This window comes from Panthera uncia (genome assembly GCF_023721935.1).
Source record: "Panthera uncia isolate 11264 chromosome A1 unlocalized genomic scaffold, Puncia_PCG_1.0 HiC_scaffold_17, whole genome shotgun sequence".
In the NCBI taxonomy this organism is placed as follows: domain Eukaryota; kingdom Metazoa; phylum Chordata; class Mammalia; order Carnivora; family Felidae; genus Panthera; species Panthera uncia.
The window spans coordinates 109,848,039-109,866,665 of record NW_026057577.1 but is presented as its reverse complement, the minus strand read 5'-3'; the positions used below and the strand labels follow the sequence as shown (position 1 = coordinate 109,866,665).

The 18,627-nt window shown below is 47.3% G+C and overlaps 1 protein-coding gene across 1 annotated transcript; it reads left to right on the top strand.

Moving 5' to 3' along the window:
* The first annotated feature begins 2,129 nt into the window (after window positions 1-2,129).
* On the top strand, window positions 2,130-16,855 carry GM2A (ganglioside GM2 activator). Its single transcript, XM_049647972.1, has 4 exons — window positions 2,130-2,429; window positions 7,848-8,000; window positions 14,615-14,797; window positions 15,182-16,855. Exons 1-4 carry the CDS (start codon window positions 2,340-2,342, stop codon window positions 15,335-15,337), a joined length of 582 nt encoding a protein of 193 aa, XP_049503929.1. The 5' UTR covers window positions 2,130-2,339; the 3' UTR covers window positions 15,338-16,855.
* Window positions 16,856-18,627: the final 1,772 nt, after the last annotated feature.

The following is an 18,627-nucleotide window of genomic DNA, read 5'->3' as shown; positions in this document are numbered from 1 at the left end:
CTATGTGTCTATTTTTGTGCCAGGAACATACTGTTTTGATTATTACAGCTTCATAAGGTAAGTTGAAGTCTGGAATTGTGATGCTTCTAGCTTTGCTTGGCTTTTTCAAGATTGCTTTGGCTATCCAGGGTGCTCGTGGTTCTATACAAATTTTAGGATTGTTTGTTCTAGCTCTGTGAAAAATACTAAACAACTGATATTGGTGAGGATGCGGAGAAAGGGGAACCCTCTTGCACTGTTGGTGGGAATGCAAACTGGTGCAGCCACTCTGGGAAACAGTATGGATGTTCCTCAAAAGTTAAAAATAGAACGACCCTATGATCTAGCAGTTGCACTACTAGGTATTTACCCAAAGAATACAAAAATACCAATTTGAAGGGATACATGCACCCCAATGTTTATAGTAGTATTATCAACAATAGCCAAATTATGGAAACAGCCCAAGTGTCCACTGACTGATGAATGGATAAACAAGATGTGGTGTGTATGTGTGTGTGTGTGTGTGTATATGTATATATATATATGTATATATATATATATATACATATATATACATATATATATGTGTGTGTGTGTATATATATATGTATGTGTGTGTGTGTGTGTGTATATATATATATATATATATATATATATATATATATATATAATGGAATATTACCCACAGGAAAAATGAAATCTTCCATTCACAATGACATGGATGGAGCCAGAGAGTACTACACTAAGTGAAATAAGTCAGTCAGAGAAAGACAAATACCATATGATCTCACTTACACGTGGAATTTAAGAAACAAAACAAATGAGCAAAGGAAATAAAGACAGAGAGGGGCAAACCAAGAAACAGACTCTTACCTATAGAGAACAAACCGATGCTTATCAGAGGGAAGGTGAGTGAAGGGATGGTTAAAGTAGGTGATGGGGATTAAGGAGTGCACCTGCTGTGATGAGCACTGGGTGTTGTTTAGAAGTGTTGAATCACTACATTGTACACCTGAAACTAGTATTATACTGTGTTAACTAACTGGAATTTAAATTTGGGGGGGGTGGTGCCTGGGTGGCTCAGTTGTTTGTGCTGCCAACTTCAGCTCAGTTCACGATCTCGCATTTCTTGAATTAGAGTGCTGTGAGGCTGACAGCTCAGAGCCTGGAGCCTGCTTTGGATTCTGTGTTTCCTTCTCTCTCTGCCCCTCTGCCACTCACATTCTGTCTCTCTCTCAAAAATAAATAAACATTAAAAAAAATTTAAAACAGGGACCAGCAAACTATGGCCTGTGGGCTATTTTCATGAGTAAAGTTTTATTGGAACACAGACATGCCCATTAGTTGATGTGTTGTCTATGTCTGCCCTGAGCTATAATGGCACAGTTAAATAGTTGTAATACAGGTTATATGGACTGAAAGCCTAAAATATTTACTATCAGGCCTTTAAAAAAATCTTATCTGGGGTGCCTGGGTGGCTCAGTGGGTTAAGCTGCTGACTTCAGCTCAGGTCATGATCTCGTGGTCCGTGAGTTCGAGCCCCGCGTCAGGCTCTGTGCTGACAGCTCAGAGCCTGGAGCCTGTTTCAGATTCTGTGTCTCCCTCTCTCTGGCCCTCCCCCGTTCATGCTCTGTCTCTCTCTGTCTCAAAAATAAATGTTAAAAAAAAAAAGTTTAAAAAAATCTTATCTGATGGGCTATATGAGCAGAATCCTTGCTTTATCACTTTCTAGCTCTATAACCTTGACAAAGCTAACCTCACCGTGTATGGTTTCCTGAGTGGTAAAATGGGGCAAAAATACGGATTAAATGTTTAACAGTGCTTAGCATGCATTAAAGCACTTTCAGTAATTACAATTACGATTATAATTATTCAAAAGACACAGAAATTCGTAAAACGGATACAGGAAAGCGTAATAGGAACAGGAAGCGTGACATTTGCTCAAGGAATGCACATGAGTTTGAAAACAAAAAGGCAGCGCGGGGCAAAGCCTGGGTCTAGAAACAGCAGCCCTGCCCCGCCCCTCGCTCCGGCCCCGCCCCTCGCTCCGGTCCCGCTCCTAAGCCCCGCCCCTTCCACGCTCCTGGCGGGGCCAACGCCCGTCAGAAGGAGGGGCTTGACGCTCTTGCGCAGTGGGAGGGGCTCAAGTAGAAACCTCTTGGGGGCGGAGTCGGGAGAGACAGGTCCACCACCAGGCCTTGAAATCTCAGATCCAGACAGGGAGGGGCAAACCTGGAAGTGGCAGCTCTCAGCTTTGCATAGCAATACCCCGCTTTGCATAATAAATGAAGGCAAGTATTTAAAGGCGCCGCCGCCAACACAAACCTAGTAGTTAGGCCCGCGCAGACCTATCGCTTGCCATGAGTCTCCAGGTACAGGCTCCGCTCCTGATCCTCTTGGTCCTGCTTTTCGCCAGCCCTGTGGCCCCTGAGTTCGTCTTCCTGAAACAGGTGAGCACTCTCTCCTTTCCGAGGCTGCTCCCAGCATGCCGGCCCAGTTGGGGGTGTGTGGGTTGGAGTGGGATTATGGGGGTGACTATTCTGGTTTCCAGAATTCCTTCTCTGTGACAGAGCCTCCCAGAGTCACTAACTGTGGGAGACTGAGTGGGTCCTTTTCTCTCTCTACGAGTTTCGGTTAACCCATCTGTGCAGTGAGGGTGGGCTGTTAGGCCTTAACTCTGCTCCAGTCTTTGGGGAACGGTTAATCTCCCTCACGTCTCTACTCCTGCCCTCTTTCCCAACATCGGGGTGAAATTTGGCAGAACTGCAAGACTAATGAACTGCTCCCAGGCCCAGAGCCTCATCCTTGTTTACCTGCCCCCTCCCCCTTCCACTCCTGGTAAAAAGGCCTGGCACCCATCCTGTCCCCTTCTGTACAGCTCTGTGGCTCGGCTTGTCCTGATGGGTGGGTGGGTTTGAGAGTCAGGAAGGCCCACACTAGTTCTTCTGGTGACAGAGATCCAGTCGTGTGACCCACTGCTTGTGGTTATGGGTCATGAAGAGTCTCCAGCCTCCAGGCTTCCTCCTTCACTTCTTACTCACCCCATGCTCCAGACCCTTGAAAATGGGAAGTTTTGTCATTCTGAGACCTGGAGAAGCCTAGTTCCATTGCCTGTTTGCTGCATAGCTATGGACAAGACACCTTATCTCTGGCAGCTGTTCAGGGGAGGCCCAGCCTCTCTGCCTCCGACCACCTTGGAAATATTTGCTTTAGAGCAAGGAGAGGAACAGTGTGGTGTAGGGAAAAGTGGAATAGAATTGAGGCTTGACTTCTCATCCCTGCTATGTGCCTAATCTCTGGGCCTGGCATTTGGGCTCCTTGAGTCTTGGTCTCCTCATCTGTAAAGTGGTCATGGTGATACCAGCCTACCTTTCTTAGATGGATGTGGGTGAAGGGAAATGCTTTCATGAATGGAAAGGCTCTGAAAATCTTAAATAAGGAAAGTGATCTAAGCCAGTGGGCTTGGCCTCAACCTGCCCCAGGGGCAAGGGGTCTATTTGATTTTGCCTGTTGAATGAAGGCATAAGAACCTCCTGGCCTTATTTGCCTGGAGGATTCACAATTTGTCTGTGAATGTAGGTTGAGAATGTTTCTCTTGGCTTCAGGGCCCACCACTTTGAGGTGGAGTCTGGCTAGAGCTCCAACGTGCCCTATATCCCCAATTCTCTTATATGTCTTGGCCATAGATGCCATCCCAGACCAGAGGGCTTTCGATCAGCAGTCTGGGGGAGGCCCTGAGACATCCGAGAGCTTGCTCACCTCACTCAGGCCCACAGAGGATAGGGCCTCACTTAAGATTGCACAACATGTGGCACTTTCTGTTTTTCTCTGGGCCTATGTGATTCAGAGCCCCTATGCCTGAGACCATGGGGCAGATAAAAGCAGTGGGGTGATAGTGAGCATTTAAGCATCTGGAAACTTGAGTTTCATTTCCTCTTCTAGCATGAACCAGTTTCATGTCGCTGGGCTGTGGCCCACATTAGACAGGGGGGAGAATGGTCCCGTGCTGGGCATATAATAGGTGCTTAATAGACTCTGTGACACTGTATAATGACCGTCATTTATTGTGCACATACTTTGTGCTGTGTGTGTGTATGTGTGTGTTTTCTAATAAGCTGTTTTGGGAAAATAGTTTTAGATTTACAGGAAAGTTGCAGAGACACTACAGAGTTCTCATATACTCCTCACCCGGTTTCCCCTCCTGTCAACATCTTGTGTTACCATTGTGCATTTGTCCAAACTGAGACAGCAACATTGGCTCATCACCATTAGCTAAACTCTAGGCTTTATTTGGGTTTTACCAGTTTTCCCATGAATGCCCTCTTCCTGTTCCAGGATGCAGTCCAGGGCACCACAGTGCTCAGTCTCCTCTGACCTGTGACAGCTTCTCAGTCTCATGTTTCCATGGTTTGCCAGCCTTGAGGAGTGGTGATCTTACATTCTGTACAGTCTTCTCATTCTCCCAGGAGCCCTGTGAGAAGACAGAATTATGACCATTTAATAGATGAGGAAACCAAAACTCAAGTGGGTAACTTAACCCATGGTCTCAGCTAGCGCCGAGTGGCTGAGGTATGATTGGAACCCGGGTCTGTGATAGTCACCCATATTTTTGCCTCCCAAGCTGCCCTTACTGGAGATGGCAAATACAGTAGTGTCCCGCTCCCACGTCACCTCCTTCTCCATGGTTTCGCTTTCCATCGTGTCCGTTAGTCCGGTCAGTCGCAATCTGGAAGCACATGATCCTTCTTCAAATAGTAGCCCAATGCTATGTCACAGTGCCTGTATCCTGCACCTCACTCCCATCTCATTGGACAGGCACTTGGTCAAGCCGATCTTCACAAGGAGGGTGAGTGCAGTACAATAAGATATCTTGAGGGAGAGAGACCACATTCACATAACTGTTACTATGGTATGTTATTGTAATTGTTCTATTTTATTATTTAGTTTGTTAATCTCTTCCTGTGCCTAATTTATAAGTTAAACTTTATCATAGATATATCATAGGTATGATATATCATTAAAAAAAGTATGTATAGAAAAAGACACAGTATATATAGGGTTCAGGACTCTCTGTGATTTTAGGCATCCACTGGGGGTCTTGGAATGTATCCTGCGCAGGTAAGAGGGAACCCCTGTGCCAGGCTTGGCCCTCAGTGGGCATTGCTAATCCTTCACGCCTGCTTTTCCAGATGAGACTGGACCCAGCTGCAGGAATTCATTGCCATAGAAACCTCTAGTCGAGCACCAGGAAACTGAGTTCTTATGCCTCCCCCAGAGCCTGAAGGACAGGGATCTTAGGAGAAGGGAGGGAGTTCCTCAGCAACAACAGGATACTCAGGGCACCTGCCCGAGCCTGGAATCAGTTCTCAGGTTGCCTGAGAATCTGTGAAAGCAGCCCCGGAAAATGGCTAGGCCTCCAACTTACCCTCCAGCCCAACTCTTAAGTCCAGACATTTCTTTGATTTGACAGTGGCCTCCCGACTGGTCTCCCCCTTCCAGACTTGTCCCTCTCCAATCCATTCTGAACCATAAACCAGACTGTGGCACTTTCTTGCGATGGGGTTCCATTGCACTTATAGTAAATCCAGCGTCCCAATTATAACCTGTGAGGTCCTACATTAAATGACCTCACCAGCCCTCCAACCTTATCTGTGTCAGTCATCCACTACATCTAGCCCAACGAACGGCCTTCTTGTAGTGCCCAGACCAGCTAAGCTTCCCACCACAGGGCCTTTGCCCATGTTGCCTCTGCCTGGAAAGAACATTCTTTCTCTGTACTTACATGGCTGACTCCTCATCCTGCAGGAGTCCAGCTTAAGTATCATTTCCTTACCACCCTATTTAAGTAAGTCATTCGTTACTCTCAACATTCTCTCTGTTAATCATAGTGGGTAATATTTATTGGCATTAGACTGTAAGCTCCTCAAGGCAGGGCAAGAACATTTCTAATTGTTTACCGCTATTAACACAGACTTAGCCCAGGGCCCGTGATCATTGCTCCGTAAATATTTGTGGGATGAATATTGAAGGAAACATTTATTGGCACTTACCTTGTGTAAGGGACTGTGGGGCATGCAGGCATGAATCAGACCCTGTTTTGCTTTTCTTCCTCATGTCATGATGTTTCATTCCAAGGGACAGAAACCAATGCCAAAAAGCTCAAGTGAGGGGAAGTTTACTTGAATCTCATGAAACTAATGGCAGGAAGTGGAGGCTGGGCCATCCAATGGCTGTTTAGTGAGCCAGCTGATGCTTTGGGCCTGGCATTGTGTTAAGAGCTCTATGCGCATGCTATCATCCTGACTACAGCCCTGAGAAGAAAGTATGCAGCCCCCACTTAGAAGATATGGAAATTGGGGTGCCAAAGGGGAAACTGGCCTATAGAATCACGTAATATGGTGGTTGAGCTACACCTATTGACTAAAGCTTTTTTTTTTTTTTTAATTTTTTTTAACGTTTATTTATTATTGAGAGACAGAGCATGAGCAGGAGAGGGGCAGAGAGAGGGAGACACAGAATCTGAAGCAGGTTCCAGGCTCTGAGCTGGCAGCACAGAGCCTGACGCGGGGCTCGAACTCACAAACTGCGAGATCATGACCTGAGCTGAAGTCTGACGCTTAACTGACTGAGCCACCCAGGTGCCCCTTGACTATCTTTGATTTACCTTCTGTCTCACTCCAGAGGCATGCCTTTCACTTCTACCCCATACTGCCTACTGAGATGGGTGGGTGGGTCAGGTGGGGTGACACTTCTGTTCCCTTTTCCAGAAATCAGTTAGTACTTGTCTCTTCCAGAACTTTGGCTTGGCTGTGGGTCACAGGTCTAGGTGTTCTGGCCTCATCCCAAAGGTTGAGCACAAAGTCCAAGTCCTCTTAGTGATTTTTGCCTTAATCTCAATTTCCCAGAGGCAGAGAGAATCTGTCAGCCTAACTTGGGTTAGGTGTTTCCATTCAGCCCAGTCGGCTGTGTTGACGAGGAGGATGGGCTTGGGGGCTTGGGGGTGGTAGATTTTCCTTCCAAGATGGGATGTGCATTGTGGGAGTATTTGAAGTATCTCGTAGGCGGTCTTCAGGAGACTGGGAAGGGTGTGAGTGGGCGAGCAGAGTCTGCACTGTGTAGGAAATGTTAAAGATCATAGACAAGCAGGCAGGGTTCTGTGGGAGTGGGGAGTCAGTGGTCATGTGTATCCAGACAAGATGGTGGAATCTGGAGACCTCTGGGGGATGTGGAGAAAGAAGAGGAAGTGGCTCAGCAGAGCGGGGAGGGTGACCCAGATGGGGAAGGGCATGGGCAATAGGATGAGAGGAAGGAAGCACTGGTTAAGACTGGTGAAGCTCATTCATTGGGGTTCATCAACGAGCAGCCCACTGGGGGGTCTCTCCATGTGTGTCCAAGTCTCTCCCTGGGCCAATTGCATACCCCTTGAGGGTGGGCTTTCCCACAGTGTTAAGTTTCCTATTGTTCCTGGCCATGGATTGGGCACGGGTGTGACCTGAATAAGGTCCTGGACACGGGGCTGCAAAGGTGAATCCTCTGGGGGCTTCCCTGTAAGGAGATACCAAGACTGGCTGGAGAGAGGTGGTTGGGGTCAGGGGGTGGGCAATCAGAGAAGGTACCTACTGAGGGTGGATATGAAGCTCAAGGTCTGGTATATTGTACTTTATATTTGACAGCATACTTTTGGGAGATGATGTCTTTCGAGTCTTTTAGAATGGGTACAAATGTTATCCTGGGCTTACAGATACGGAGTTGCAGATAAAGCCCAGGGAGGGGAGGCACCTTGCCCAACGTCATGCCATTAGTAGCCTGTTCTGTTGTTGTCTCTGAACTTTCTTTTCTTTCTGTCTGATTGTCCCTGGCCATCCCAGCTCAGTAGCTTTTCCTGGGATAACTGTGATGAGGGGAAGGACCCTGCCGTGATCAAAAGCCTGACTCTGGAACCTGACCCCATTGCCTTTCCTGGGAACTTGACTGTTAGCGTCGAGGCCCGGACTGAAGTCCCCCTCACTAGTCCTCAAAAGGTGAGCTTGGGGGTGGGCGGTGGGGTCAAGGCAGGGGGTGCTGGAGGGAAGGTGCCACGGGCCAGCTGGCAGGGGTCCTGATGGATGTATGCTCAGGCAACGGTGAGTAATTGTGCAATCCTGGAATCCCAGAGCAGCAAAGGATGTGGACATTCATAGACTGTCTGGTAACTCCAGTTGGGCGATTTTGTTTTGGACAAACAGACACATCACTTAGTAAATACTATGTCGTCCCTTTAGAAAATACACATGGTCAAAAGGGGTAAAATTAACTCACCTGAAATCTCACTACCCAGTGATCAGGGATAAGCACTTTTAACATTTGGTAGGCTCGGCTCTGGAACTGTCCCCACACACATATTTTGAATGGGTATGTATGAAAATAAGCAATGCTTCTTGTAAATGTCCTCCTGTAATCTGACTCCTCATGAGAGTCATTATTAGCTATTTACATATTGTCAGAATGTTTTCTACAGTTGTAAATATATGTACATTTATACTAATGGTTTTTTTGTTAATGTTTATTTATTTTGAGAGAGAGAGGGAGAGTGTGAGCAGGGGAGGGGGGGTGGAGAGAGAGAGAGAGAGAGAGAGAGAGAGAGAGAGAGAGAGAAAATCCCAAGCAGGCCCGGCACTGTCAGTGCAGAGTCCAATATGGGGCTCCAACCCATGAACTGTGATATCATGACCTGAGCCAAGACCAAGAGTGGGATGTTTAACCAACTGAGCCATCCAGCCTCCCCACACGAATGGGTTTTTGTGGCAGGTGCTGTTAAACTTGCTTTTTGGGGCATCATACTGTATGTTCGTTCTTCCTTCCTTTCTTTCTTTCTTTTTTCTTTCTTTCTTTTTTCTTTTTTTCTTTCTTTCTTTCTTTCTTTTTTAATTTTCTTTTAATGTTTATGTTTGAGAGAGAGAGAGACAGAGCTTGAGCGGGTAGGGGGAGAGAGAGAGGGAGATACAGAATTTGAGGCAGGCTCCAGGCTCAGAGCTGTCAGCCCAGAGCCCAACACGGGGTTCGAACCCCCGAACCTTGAGATCATGACCTGAGCCGAAGTCAAACGCTTAAACGACTGAGCCACACAGGTTGCCCCTCTATACTTCTTTGTATGGTGTTTGGCATCATTTTTTTTTTTTTTTTTTTTTGGCAGAAATATTCTGTTGTAGATCTGTCCTGATATACTTAACAAATCTATTGTCAGACGTTTAGTTTGTTTCCGGGGCGGTTTTTTGTTTGTTTGTCTGGCTTTTGTTTATTTTTTGGTTGGTATAAACACCTTTGCTGAAATTATCCTTGTAATGTATCTTTTTGTACTTTTCTGACTATCTAGACACAGACTTTTTTAGGTCTTTAGATACATACTGCCCAAGTGCCTTCAGATGTTTGAGCCCATGTATTCCCTAACCAGCAAGGGATTTGCCTTTTTCCACACATTTGTTGATACTGAGCATTTTCTGAAAATGTTTTCCAGTATTTTATGCCATTCCTAATGAGGCGAAATGTCTTTCATAAGTTTTCTTGCCTTTTGTGTTTACTCTGGGAAGAGCCAGTTTGTTCATGCCTGTTGCCTATTTTGGGGGTGGCTATTTACATGCCTTTTTTTTTTTTTTTAATGTGTAGCTTTTTTTTTTTTTTTGAAAGAACAATGAAGGCTTTTTAAATACCATACATTGTATCCTTCTTACTACTTTGAATTGGTGCCTTTATTCCATATTTTGATAAGTCCTTCAGATTATCCTTTTGCAGATATTCTCTCACCAGTCTTGCTTTGATTTTTTAAAAGGTTTCTGCAGGTGCCTGGGTGGCTCAGTCGGTTGAGTGTCCGACTCTTGATTGCGGCTCAGGTCTTGATCTCACAGTTGTGGCATCAAGACCCACTTTAGGCTCTGCACTGAGTATGGAGCCTTGAGATTTTTTTCTCTCTCTCTAAAAAATATTTAAACAGTTAAAAAAAAGTAAACAGTTTCTGATTTGGAATCTGTGTCTATAACTGCCCTTAGACTTGGCTGAATCACAGTTACCTCATAGGTTGCTTGTGGACTGTGAGAAGTAAACTCACTGACTCAATCAAAGGGGGTGCGTGGAGACTCAGAGCACAGTGCAGTGAGGCTTTAATGAATGTTCTTGCAAGAGCGGGTGTCTGATGGAGAGGCACACTCAGGGAGGCACACTCCGGGCTGTTACAGCAGGCAATTTATCTCCTAGCCTGCAAGTCCCTCCCCTGATTCCTCATTGGCTGAGCGCTACAGAGTTTACAGCCTTACCGGAAGTGGCCTATGCCCATGTAAGGCAAAAAGTAGTCTGACTGGAACAAATGTACATTCTTTGAGGTGATGCAGAGATTTCAGTTCTTTGGTGCGTGTTCATTGCAAAGCTGAGAAACGGAGAGGGGAAGAACCAGAAAGTGAAGTGTTGAAGGGTTTGGGGCTCCACTGTGGCAGGGGAGGGGTTCGTACATTTTCCAGTTGGTTGTAAACCTGTTGTTAATTAGACAATACAGCTTTTATTTGGTACTTCTGAAAATGAATCATCTCCCTTACTTCTCACACGGGCATTTACTGTGTTAATAACATAGAGTGCTTTGCACAAGACCTGCTCAGTACGTGTCAACTCTTGTTAATGGTTCAGTTAGTGTCAGTCTTTTCCTGTGGCCCCAGACAGAAGCCCTGGATGTGTGGACAGCTCTTGGGCCCTGTCTTCCCTTTGTACCTCCTTCCAAGTCTTCTCCAGGCTAGATCATTGCATTTTCTTTTTCAACTTTTTCTAATGTTTTATTTATTTTTGAGAGAGAGAGAAAGCATGAGCGTGGGGAGGGGCAGAGAGAGAGGGAGACACAGAATCTGAAGCAGGCTCCAGGCTCTGAGTTGTCAGCACAGAGCCTGACATGGGGCTTGAACTCACAAGCCGTGAGATCATGACTAGAGCAGGTCAGAGGCTTAACTGACTGAGCCACCCAGGTACCCCGATCATTGCATTTTCTTTAGCTGTTTATCAAGAGATAATCTATGAGAGTCACACAAATGCCATTTCCATGCTCCTTCTGCTGAATGTGGAGTGTAGGGCTCTTTGGCAGGTGCCACGATGCTTGCTCTCCTCTCACCATTACAGAGAATGCTGGCTTTTCCCTGATGCTGTGCATCTGACATGGAAGGAAAAAGCCAGTGAACTCCTTCTGCCCCCAGCCTGCTTTTCATGGCTTCTTCAAAGGCCATTAAGACGGACCTCCCCTTTCCTTACCTGTTACAAATTTGGGCCATTTCACTTTGTAAAAACCGAGCTCAGATTCTCTTAGCCCTTTCCCTTCCCCCTACATTTCTCTTATGCACTTATTTTTGGTTTTGTTCCTTTACTTTTCAGGGTATATGCATATTAGCTATTAAATGAAAGCCTCTGAACACTTGTGTAGGAGAAAAGATGATTAGCCTCATCTTACAGATCAGGGAAAGGGAGACTCTCAGAAGGTGTGACCTGCCCCCGGTCCTGGAGTTATTAGCACATCCAAGGCTGGTGTCCTTTTGTTGTGTTCCCTGTTCCTGAACTCTTCTTGGCAAGGAGGTGGACTTAGTGCTTGGTGTGTTTGCAGGAGAGTGCTCCAGAACTTTCCCTTGCCCAGCAGAGACCCCCTTGGGAGAGTTGCTCAGACTGTAGCCCCTTATGAACCTGGAGGCCTCTTGAGATCAGTGGCTTCTACCCCTTGTTACTGAGGCCCGGGGAGCGAGTGGTCCAGGCCCACACAGCCTGCTAGCAGGAGAGCCAGCCCATCTTCTTCCTCTGATCTTGCTGAAGTAGGTTTTTTTTTTTTTTTTTTTTTTAATCCAGAGTCCCATCTTGGACCTGGATGGACTTAGCCCCCTGCTTCAGTGTTTAGAAGCTGGATGCCCAGATTCCATGAGCCAAGGGCAAGACTGAACCTACCCCTGGAACTCCCTTTTCCTCTTTTGACTTGCTCCACTGGATTTGGCATACTAACTCCCTTCTGTGGGTCCTCTCTCAAGTTCCAGCCTGGACCCTAGCTTTCCCATCCTCAGGAATCATAAATTGCTGCTTCGTTTGGCATATGTGCTTATTTTGGGCTTTTAGACATATGGCTTTCAGTCCGGATGGTTTGGACTCCCCCCCCCCCCCCGGCGGCCCCCCTCCCTGCCCACTAAAGTCATGTACCTGCAGTGCCCCTGCCTGAGGCCTTTATAGCTGCCTCCCTTTCAGTTGGCTCCCTTTCAGTTGCTATCAGAGTGTCTAGATCTAGAGCCTTTGTGTGTCTATCCCTGTGGTGGAAGCCAAAAGAAATAATTTCTTTTCAACCTGTAAGAAATTTTTATGCTCAGGATGTCAGAACTGGTAGGTCTCTTTGAGATCATGAGATCCAAATATTCCATTGTTAAGTTGGAGGAGTGGACGCCTGATGGGGAAGGGACCTGCCCATGGGCCCCAGCAGGCGCAGGGATCCTGCCTCGCTTACCTGTCAGTGCCTCTGTCTGTCTTGTTTTCAGGACAGGTCCCATGACCACAAGTTTATTAAGGTAATCTATCTGAGCTACCTAACTGCCAAGGAAGTCTTGGACTGGAGAGATGGCTGGACTTAGGGCCCAGCCTTGCTTGCTTTCCTGAGCCAGAGGAGCAAGTAGGTTGAGAACAGGGATTGGGAAATGAGCCATGATTTGCAATCCCCAAATGGTAGGCATGGCTGCTGCCTCAAAAGCTCCTGTTGCCTTCTGTTCTGAGTACCTCCTGTGCTGTGCTTGTCCTGGCTGGGGGAGGCACGGTGCCTTCTGGCGGTACAGCCCCACAGCCTTCCAGCCTGGGGGGAACACCCCAGGCAGGACTTGGCCCCCGCTGGCCCCCTCATCTTGTTCAGGGCACATCTGGCTCAACCATTTTCATTGGGGTGTTGGTGAAGCAAGGGCTAGGGAGATGGTACTGGCTAAGAGAGAAGGTGGGACAGGTTGTCACGCAGGAGTTAACGTCTGGATTTCAGGCACCACCACTAAGTGATTTACAGCCATTGTCTCACTCTGTGGTGGGGTGGTGTAAGAACGCTAGGCACTCTAAAATACCCTGCTTTTGCCGGTAAGGGAAAGGAGGAAACGAGCAGTAGCTCCCCACCAGGGCACAACACCAGGACGTGGCTGGAGTAGCTTTCCAAATACTCTTTCAGCGCAAAGGGGCTGGGGCAGGTTTGGCAGGAGAGCAGAAAAGAAGGCCGGGAGGGGACCATGCTGGATAATGTGTGTGTCAGCAGAGTGGCCTGAGGTCAGCCAGAGAAGTAGCTTGAGTTTGTCCACAGGCTATATTGACGTCTCCCTTAGGCCTGGGCCTGGGTCCTGACCTCTGGGGCAGTTGGAAAGCTGACAGCCTGGGGAGCCAGCCTAAAAAACCCAGCAGGCTCTGGGGGAATAAGTGTCCACCGGGCTTTGTCTCTTAGAAACAAAAGCCCTAAATCAAGCAAGCCTTGAGGCCGAGGAAGATAGAATGCTAGAATGTCAGAGCTGAAAGGGATCCTAAAGTTGTAGTTTCCTGCCCATTCGGAATCAGATGCTTGAATGAGCTCACTTCCTTCAGCCCTTTTCTGTTTTCCCTTGATACATTTGGTGGGGCACGAACATGGTCCAGAGAGACTACTCACTTAGTGAATGTTTAGCCTGGGCCAGGCTCAGCTGGCATGTCCACCTGGAGGTCTGGCCACTTCTGGGTCAGCCGCAAGCTCTAGAACAGGAGTTCAATCATGATGGCGTGGAGGTGTGACACGCATCACAGATCTTCTCATCTAGCTTCTCTCTGGGCTCAGGGGTCCTTCCGTGGCTGGGTCCAGGGAGCCCGCCACTTCTCGTGGTAGTTCTGTCTGTTGCACCCTAGCTGTGGTTGGTAAGAAGATCTTCCTTACATCAATCCCAAAGTGATCTCCCTATGAATTCCTCTTGTTTCAAATTCTGTCCTTTATGGCTCGACAGAGAAAGTTTGATCCACGAATAGCAAATCGGTTTCATGTTGGTCACCAGCTCCGATCGGCTGGTGGTACCGCCTGAAGTTCTCCACAGAGGAGGGTTGTAAAGCCAGGGTTGGGCGGAGAAGGGAGATGGAGGAAGCAATGCCAATTAGCCAGTTAGCAGTTTAAGGACGAATGCATTTCAACTCGAGTGTTAGCTTTAACCAGTGGAAATGACTATCTAAAGAAACCTAAGATGGTGGTTCAGTCAACAGGGAGAAAAAAAAAATCACAGCAATTGGGGCGCCTGGGTGGCTCAGTTGGGTGAAGCGTCCGACTCTTGGTTTCAGCTCAGGTCACGATCGCATGGTTTGTTAGTTGGAGCCCCATGTTGGGCTCTGCGCTGGCTTTTTTCCTCTGTCTGCCTCCCCCTTGCTCATGCTGTCTCTCAAAAATAAATAAACATTAACAAAAAAAAATCACAGCAATTATTAATGTCTGCCTCAGGCACAGGAAAAGGTTAGCAATGGAACATGTGCCACAGTATTGTCATTTCTGAATCCGAATATCTCCAAGACCCCATCTAGTTAGAGATTCTGTGATTAAAATGAAATGCTGACCTTTCAAAGATGTAGAGGAGCTGGTATGTTTGCCTTGGGATTTATGCTTTTTCAAACTCTGTCTCACCAGGTGGAGCTAACTGTGGAAAAAGAAGTAGCTGGCTTCTGGGCCAAAGTCCCATGTGTGGAACAAATTGGCAGCTGTACCTATGAAGACTTCTGCCAAATAATTGACACTGTAATTCCCCCTGGAGAGCCCTGCCCAGAGCCCCTGCACACCTATGGGCTTCCCTGCCACTGTCCCTTCAAAGCAGTACGTACTCAGGGAGAGAGAGCATCATTTCCGGGGCTGGAGTAAAGACATGGGGTCTGGAGAGAAGGGTTCTTGCCTTCTCCTCCTGCAGACCTAGATGTCTGTGGATGTAAGTGGGTGTGATCTATCCCGAACCGCTTATCTTCCGGGAGCCTTGGTTTATCCACCTGTGTTCGAACCGGGAGACTTGCACTGCAGTGTGCCATCCCCTGCCCTTTAGTGATCACACTCCGTGCTCTGCAGGGCTATGGCGATCTCTAATCTCGAGTGCTTGTCGGGAGAGTGGGAGGAGGAGCAGGTTCGTGGCTGCAGTCCGAGAGGCAACTGCAGGAGAGTCCCATCAGGAGGCTGCCACTGACCTGTGACCCCTGGGTTTTCCTGCAGGGCGTGTACTCACTGCCGGAGAGTGATTTCACCCTGCCCCAGCTGGAGGTGCCCGGCTGGCTTAGCTCTGGGCACTACCGCATCAAGACGGTCCTCAGCAGCAGTGGGGAGCGTCTGGGCTGTGTCAAGATCTCTGCCTCTCTGAAGGGCAAATAATGTGGCACCAGCCACAGCAGAATGAAGGGGTGTGAGGAAGATGGCCCTCTTCTTCTTTCTTGCATTTGCCAAGGTCCAAGTCTGACTCTCTGTCCCCCTTCAAGCCCATTTCTGCAACGATGCCACTACCCTTGCTGAAAATCATTCTGTGCCACCGACATTTTAGACGCGGCCAGGCAGCCCCAACCTAGGGAGGAGCTGGGCAGTGCTTGATAGCCGCGGCACCTGCCATGCTGGCCGCTCCATTTCCCTCCTCAACCCTATGGCTTTCTAAGAGCTTAACTCTGTTTCTAAACAGTCAAGGAATGGGACCAATATATTTTGTACCCTCAAGCTCAGACTGACCCCATGTTGGTTTCCTGAAGTACCTTCGTGATTTTCTTTAAATTTTTTTTTTTTTTTGTCACTGACTCCAAAACAGAATGAGAGTATTAACAGTTGGTGTTTTACTCTAATCCCCTCTTAACGAAGGGGCTGCAGTAGTTCATCTCGGTCTGTTCCTCCGTTAACTCCTATGATTAATTCAGTATTCTCTTCTAGATTTACTCAGTGAACGGTGGGACATAGCGTATCCTGGAGAGGCAGGGCATGTGGCAGAGGGCTTCACTGGGAGAGGTATTTAAGAATGCTCCTATGTGTTTAAGATAGGTTACAAACTCAGGTGCCTACAGGGCCAAGCACAAGCGACCAGGACCACCAGGAACATATTGCTTCCAGCATGTTTTTTTCCCTTTTTACAGCAGCACATATGCATTGTTACAAGGCAGCTGATGTCCAGTCTTGAGCTGGGATATTATCAGGGATGATGGGGCCTGGGATGAGTCAGAAAGAGTGCATTCAGCCCTTAGGGGCAGCTGCTATGGAACTATGGCCACTTGGTGTCACCAGAGAATGTTGTGGGCCCAGTATTGCCAAATATTCTCAATTCCCCCCCCCCCCCCCCAACCCCCCGGCGAGGCCAGAAATCCAGACTTTTATATGAAATCTTACAGTTTTTAAATATTGGCAACTAATTATTTTTTAAGACACTGTGCACGCCAAAAGGGCCAAACAGACTTGTCAGTGGGGAAATCTGGCCCCGGATGGCCAGTTTGCGACCTCTGATGTACAAACCTGCATTCCCCCTGCCCTTTCAGTCTTGAGACCGCTCGTCCTGTACCATCTCTCCCTCCATACGTACAAACCGATAGTGTCTGACCCACGGAACAGCCTCTTCCAGCGCTAGGGGACGGGGACGCAGCCTCTCCGAGCTGTGAGCCGCGGGGATCGTGAGGCAGCCTGCCCCAGCCTGTGAGCACTGTCAGGGTGAGTGGGGCAAACACTGAAAGAGCTGGAACCCACCGGCAGCTGCTCTGTAGAGCAAGGATCCAGCGAAGAAAGGTGGACTCACATCAGGTGCCTGGATTCGTCCATCGTCCCATCCTCCATGACAACTTACTGACCCACAGATCACCCCCAGTTTCTGGGCTCATTTGAAGCCCGGAATGGCAATAAACCTTTTTAACTTGCTGGCAATTCCTCCTTTGTCTTGGCCATGTATTTGTCCATGGAGCACATCTGGGCATTTTAGGAGCTTGTCTGTGGTGAGCTGTTCCTGCCAGGGAGGTTTGTCGCGCAGCCCAGGCGATCCCGGGGACCGTCTCTTCTGTTTCTGCCTCTTGAGCTGCTTGGTATCTCTGCTTCGTTCTGCGTCATCATCATCCAACTTTCCTTGGTTTGCTTTTTTGCTTTCCTGTCACTCGGTGACCTCTCCAGCCTTTTCCCTTGTTGGCCTTTTTTGGTCTTATTCTCACAGTTGTTCTTTAGTTCAGCTCTCAGAATGGAGTCTCATGAGCTTGGTTAACGTTTCCATTTCATGCCAGGCTCTTGGGTCAAATGCTCCCCCAGTTCTCGGGAGGAGGCAAGAAATCTCAAATCATAGGCAAGAGAGAATTTTTAAGAAATGGTGCTGCGCCGACTGGGAAGCCACTTGGAAAAAGTTGAAATTAGATTCATACTTCACACCGTATGCAGAATAAACTCCAGAGGGATCCAGGGCCTAAAAGTCAGAAGATGAAACCATACCTGTACTAAAAACAGGTGAAAACTCCAGAGATGGTAAAAGATGGATACATGTGACTACATATACCTAGAAAATTCCCTCAGCAAGAAATACCATAAAGTCAAAAGACCGGAAGAAAATATTTATAGCACACATGGACAAAGGGCTGATATTTCTACTATATAAAGAATTAAACATTTAAAGGACTAAAAACCTGATAGAAAAAATTGGGAAAAGACCTAAATAAACAACTCTTCTCTCTCTATCTCACATACACTAAGATGTAAAAATGGCCCATGTAAAAATTGCGCGTGAAAAATGTGCAAACTTACCCATGATGAGAGAAATGTAAATCAAAACAATACTGAGAGAATCACCCCTCAGGCTGATGAAAACATGAGTACAACCACACTTCTGGGAAAACTATAGGGCAACAGGCCCTTCACAGTTGGTGGGAGTGCAAAGTAGTATGACCCTTGACAACCTAACAAAACTTCAAAAGCGCCACTCTTGGGGCACCTGGGTGGCTCAGTCGGTGAAGCATCTGACTTCGGCTCAGGTCATGGTCTCATGGTTCCCGCGTTCAAGCCCGGCATGGGGCTCTAAGCTGTCAGCACACAGCCTGCTTTAGATCCTGCCCGCTCTCTCTGCCCCTCCCCTGCTGCCTCTCTCAAAAGTCAATGAACAAACTTAAAAAAAAGTGCTCGCTCTTTGACCCAACGTTCCAGCACTGGGAATTTCCTCTGAAGATACAGCTCCAACAAGACGAAAATACACCTGCATGAGATTATTCATTGCAGCGTTGTGATTGCAAATCTTGGAAACGCAAATGTCTATGAGAAAGTGACTGAACATAGCATGTCCACACTGAGTACTATTTGCTATAGAAAAGAAGGAGGAAGATCTTTGAATCCATTTTGAGTTATTTCCAGGATATATCGTTAAGTGCAAAGGCACAGTACAGAGAAGTGTAATGTGCTACTTTTCATGTAAGAAAGAAGGGTTGGATATAAATAAATACAAATGCATTTGCTCATTTGTAGAAAATAAGGAAAGATAAGCCAGAAACTAAAGAGATTAGTTATGTACAGAGGGTAGGTAGGAATATTGTGACAAGAAGGGGAAACAATAGGGTGTAAAGGATGAAGGGGGTGGGACAGTTCTGACTATATCTTTTGGTGTAACTGTGGCTCTTAGAACCATAATAATGTTCTTCATACCCAGAGCATGATGAAAATCAACCACGAGA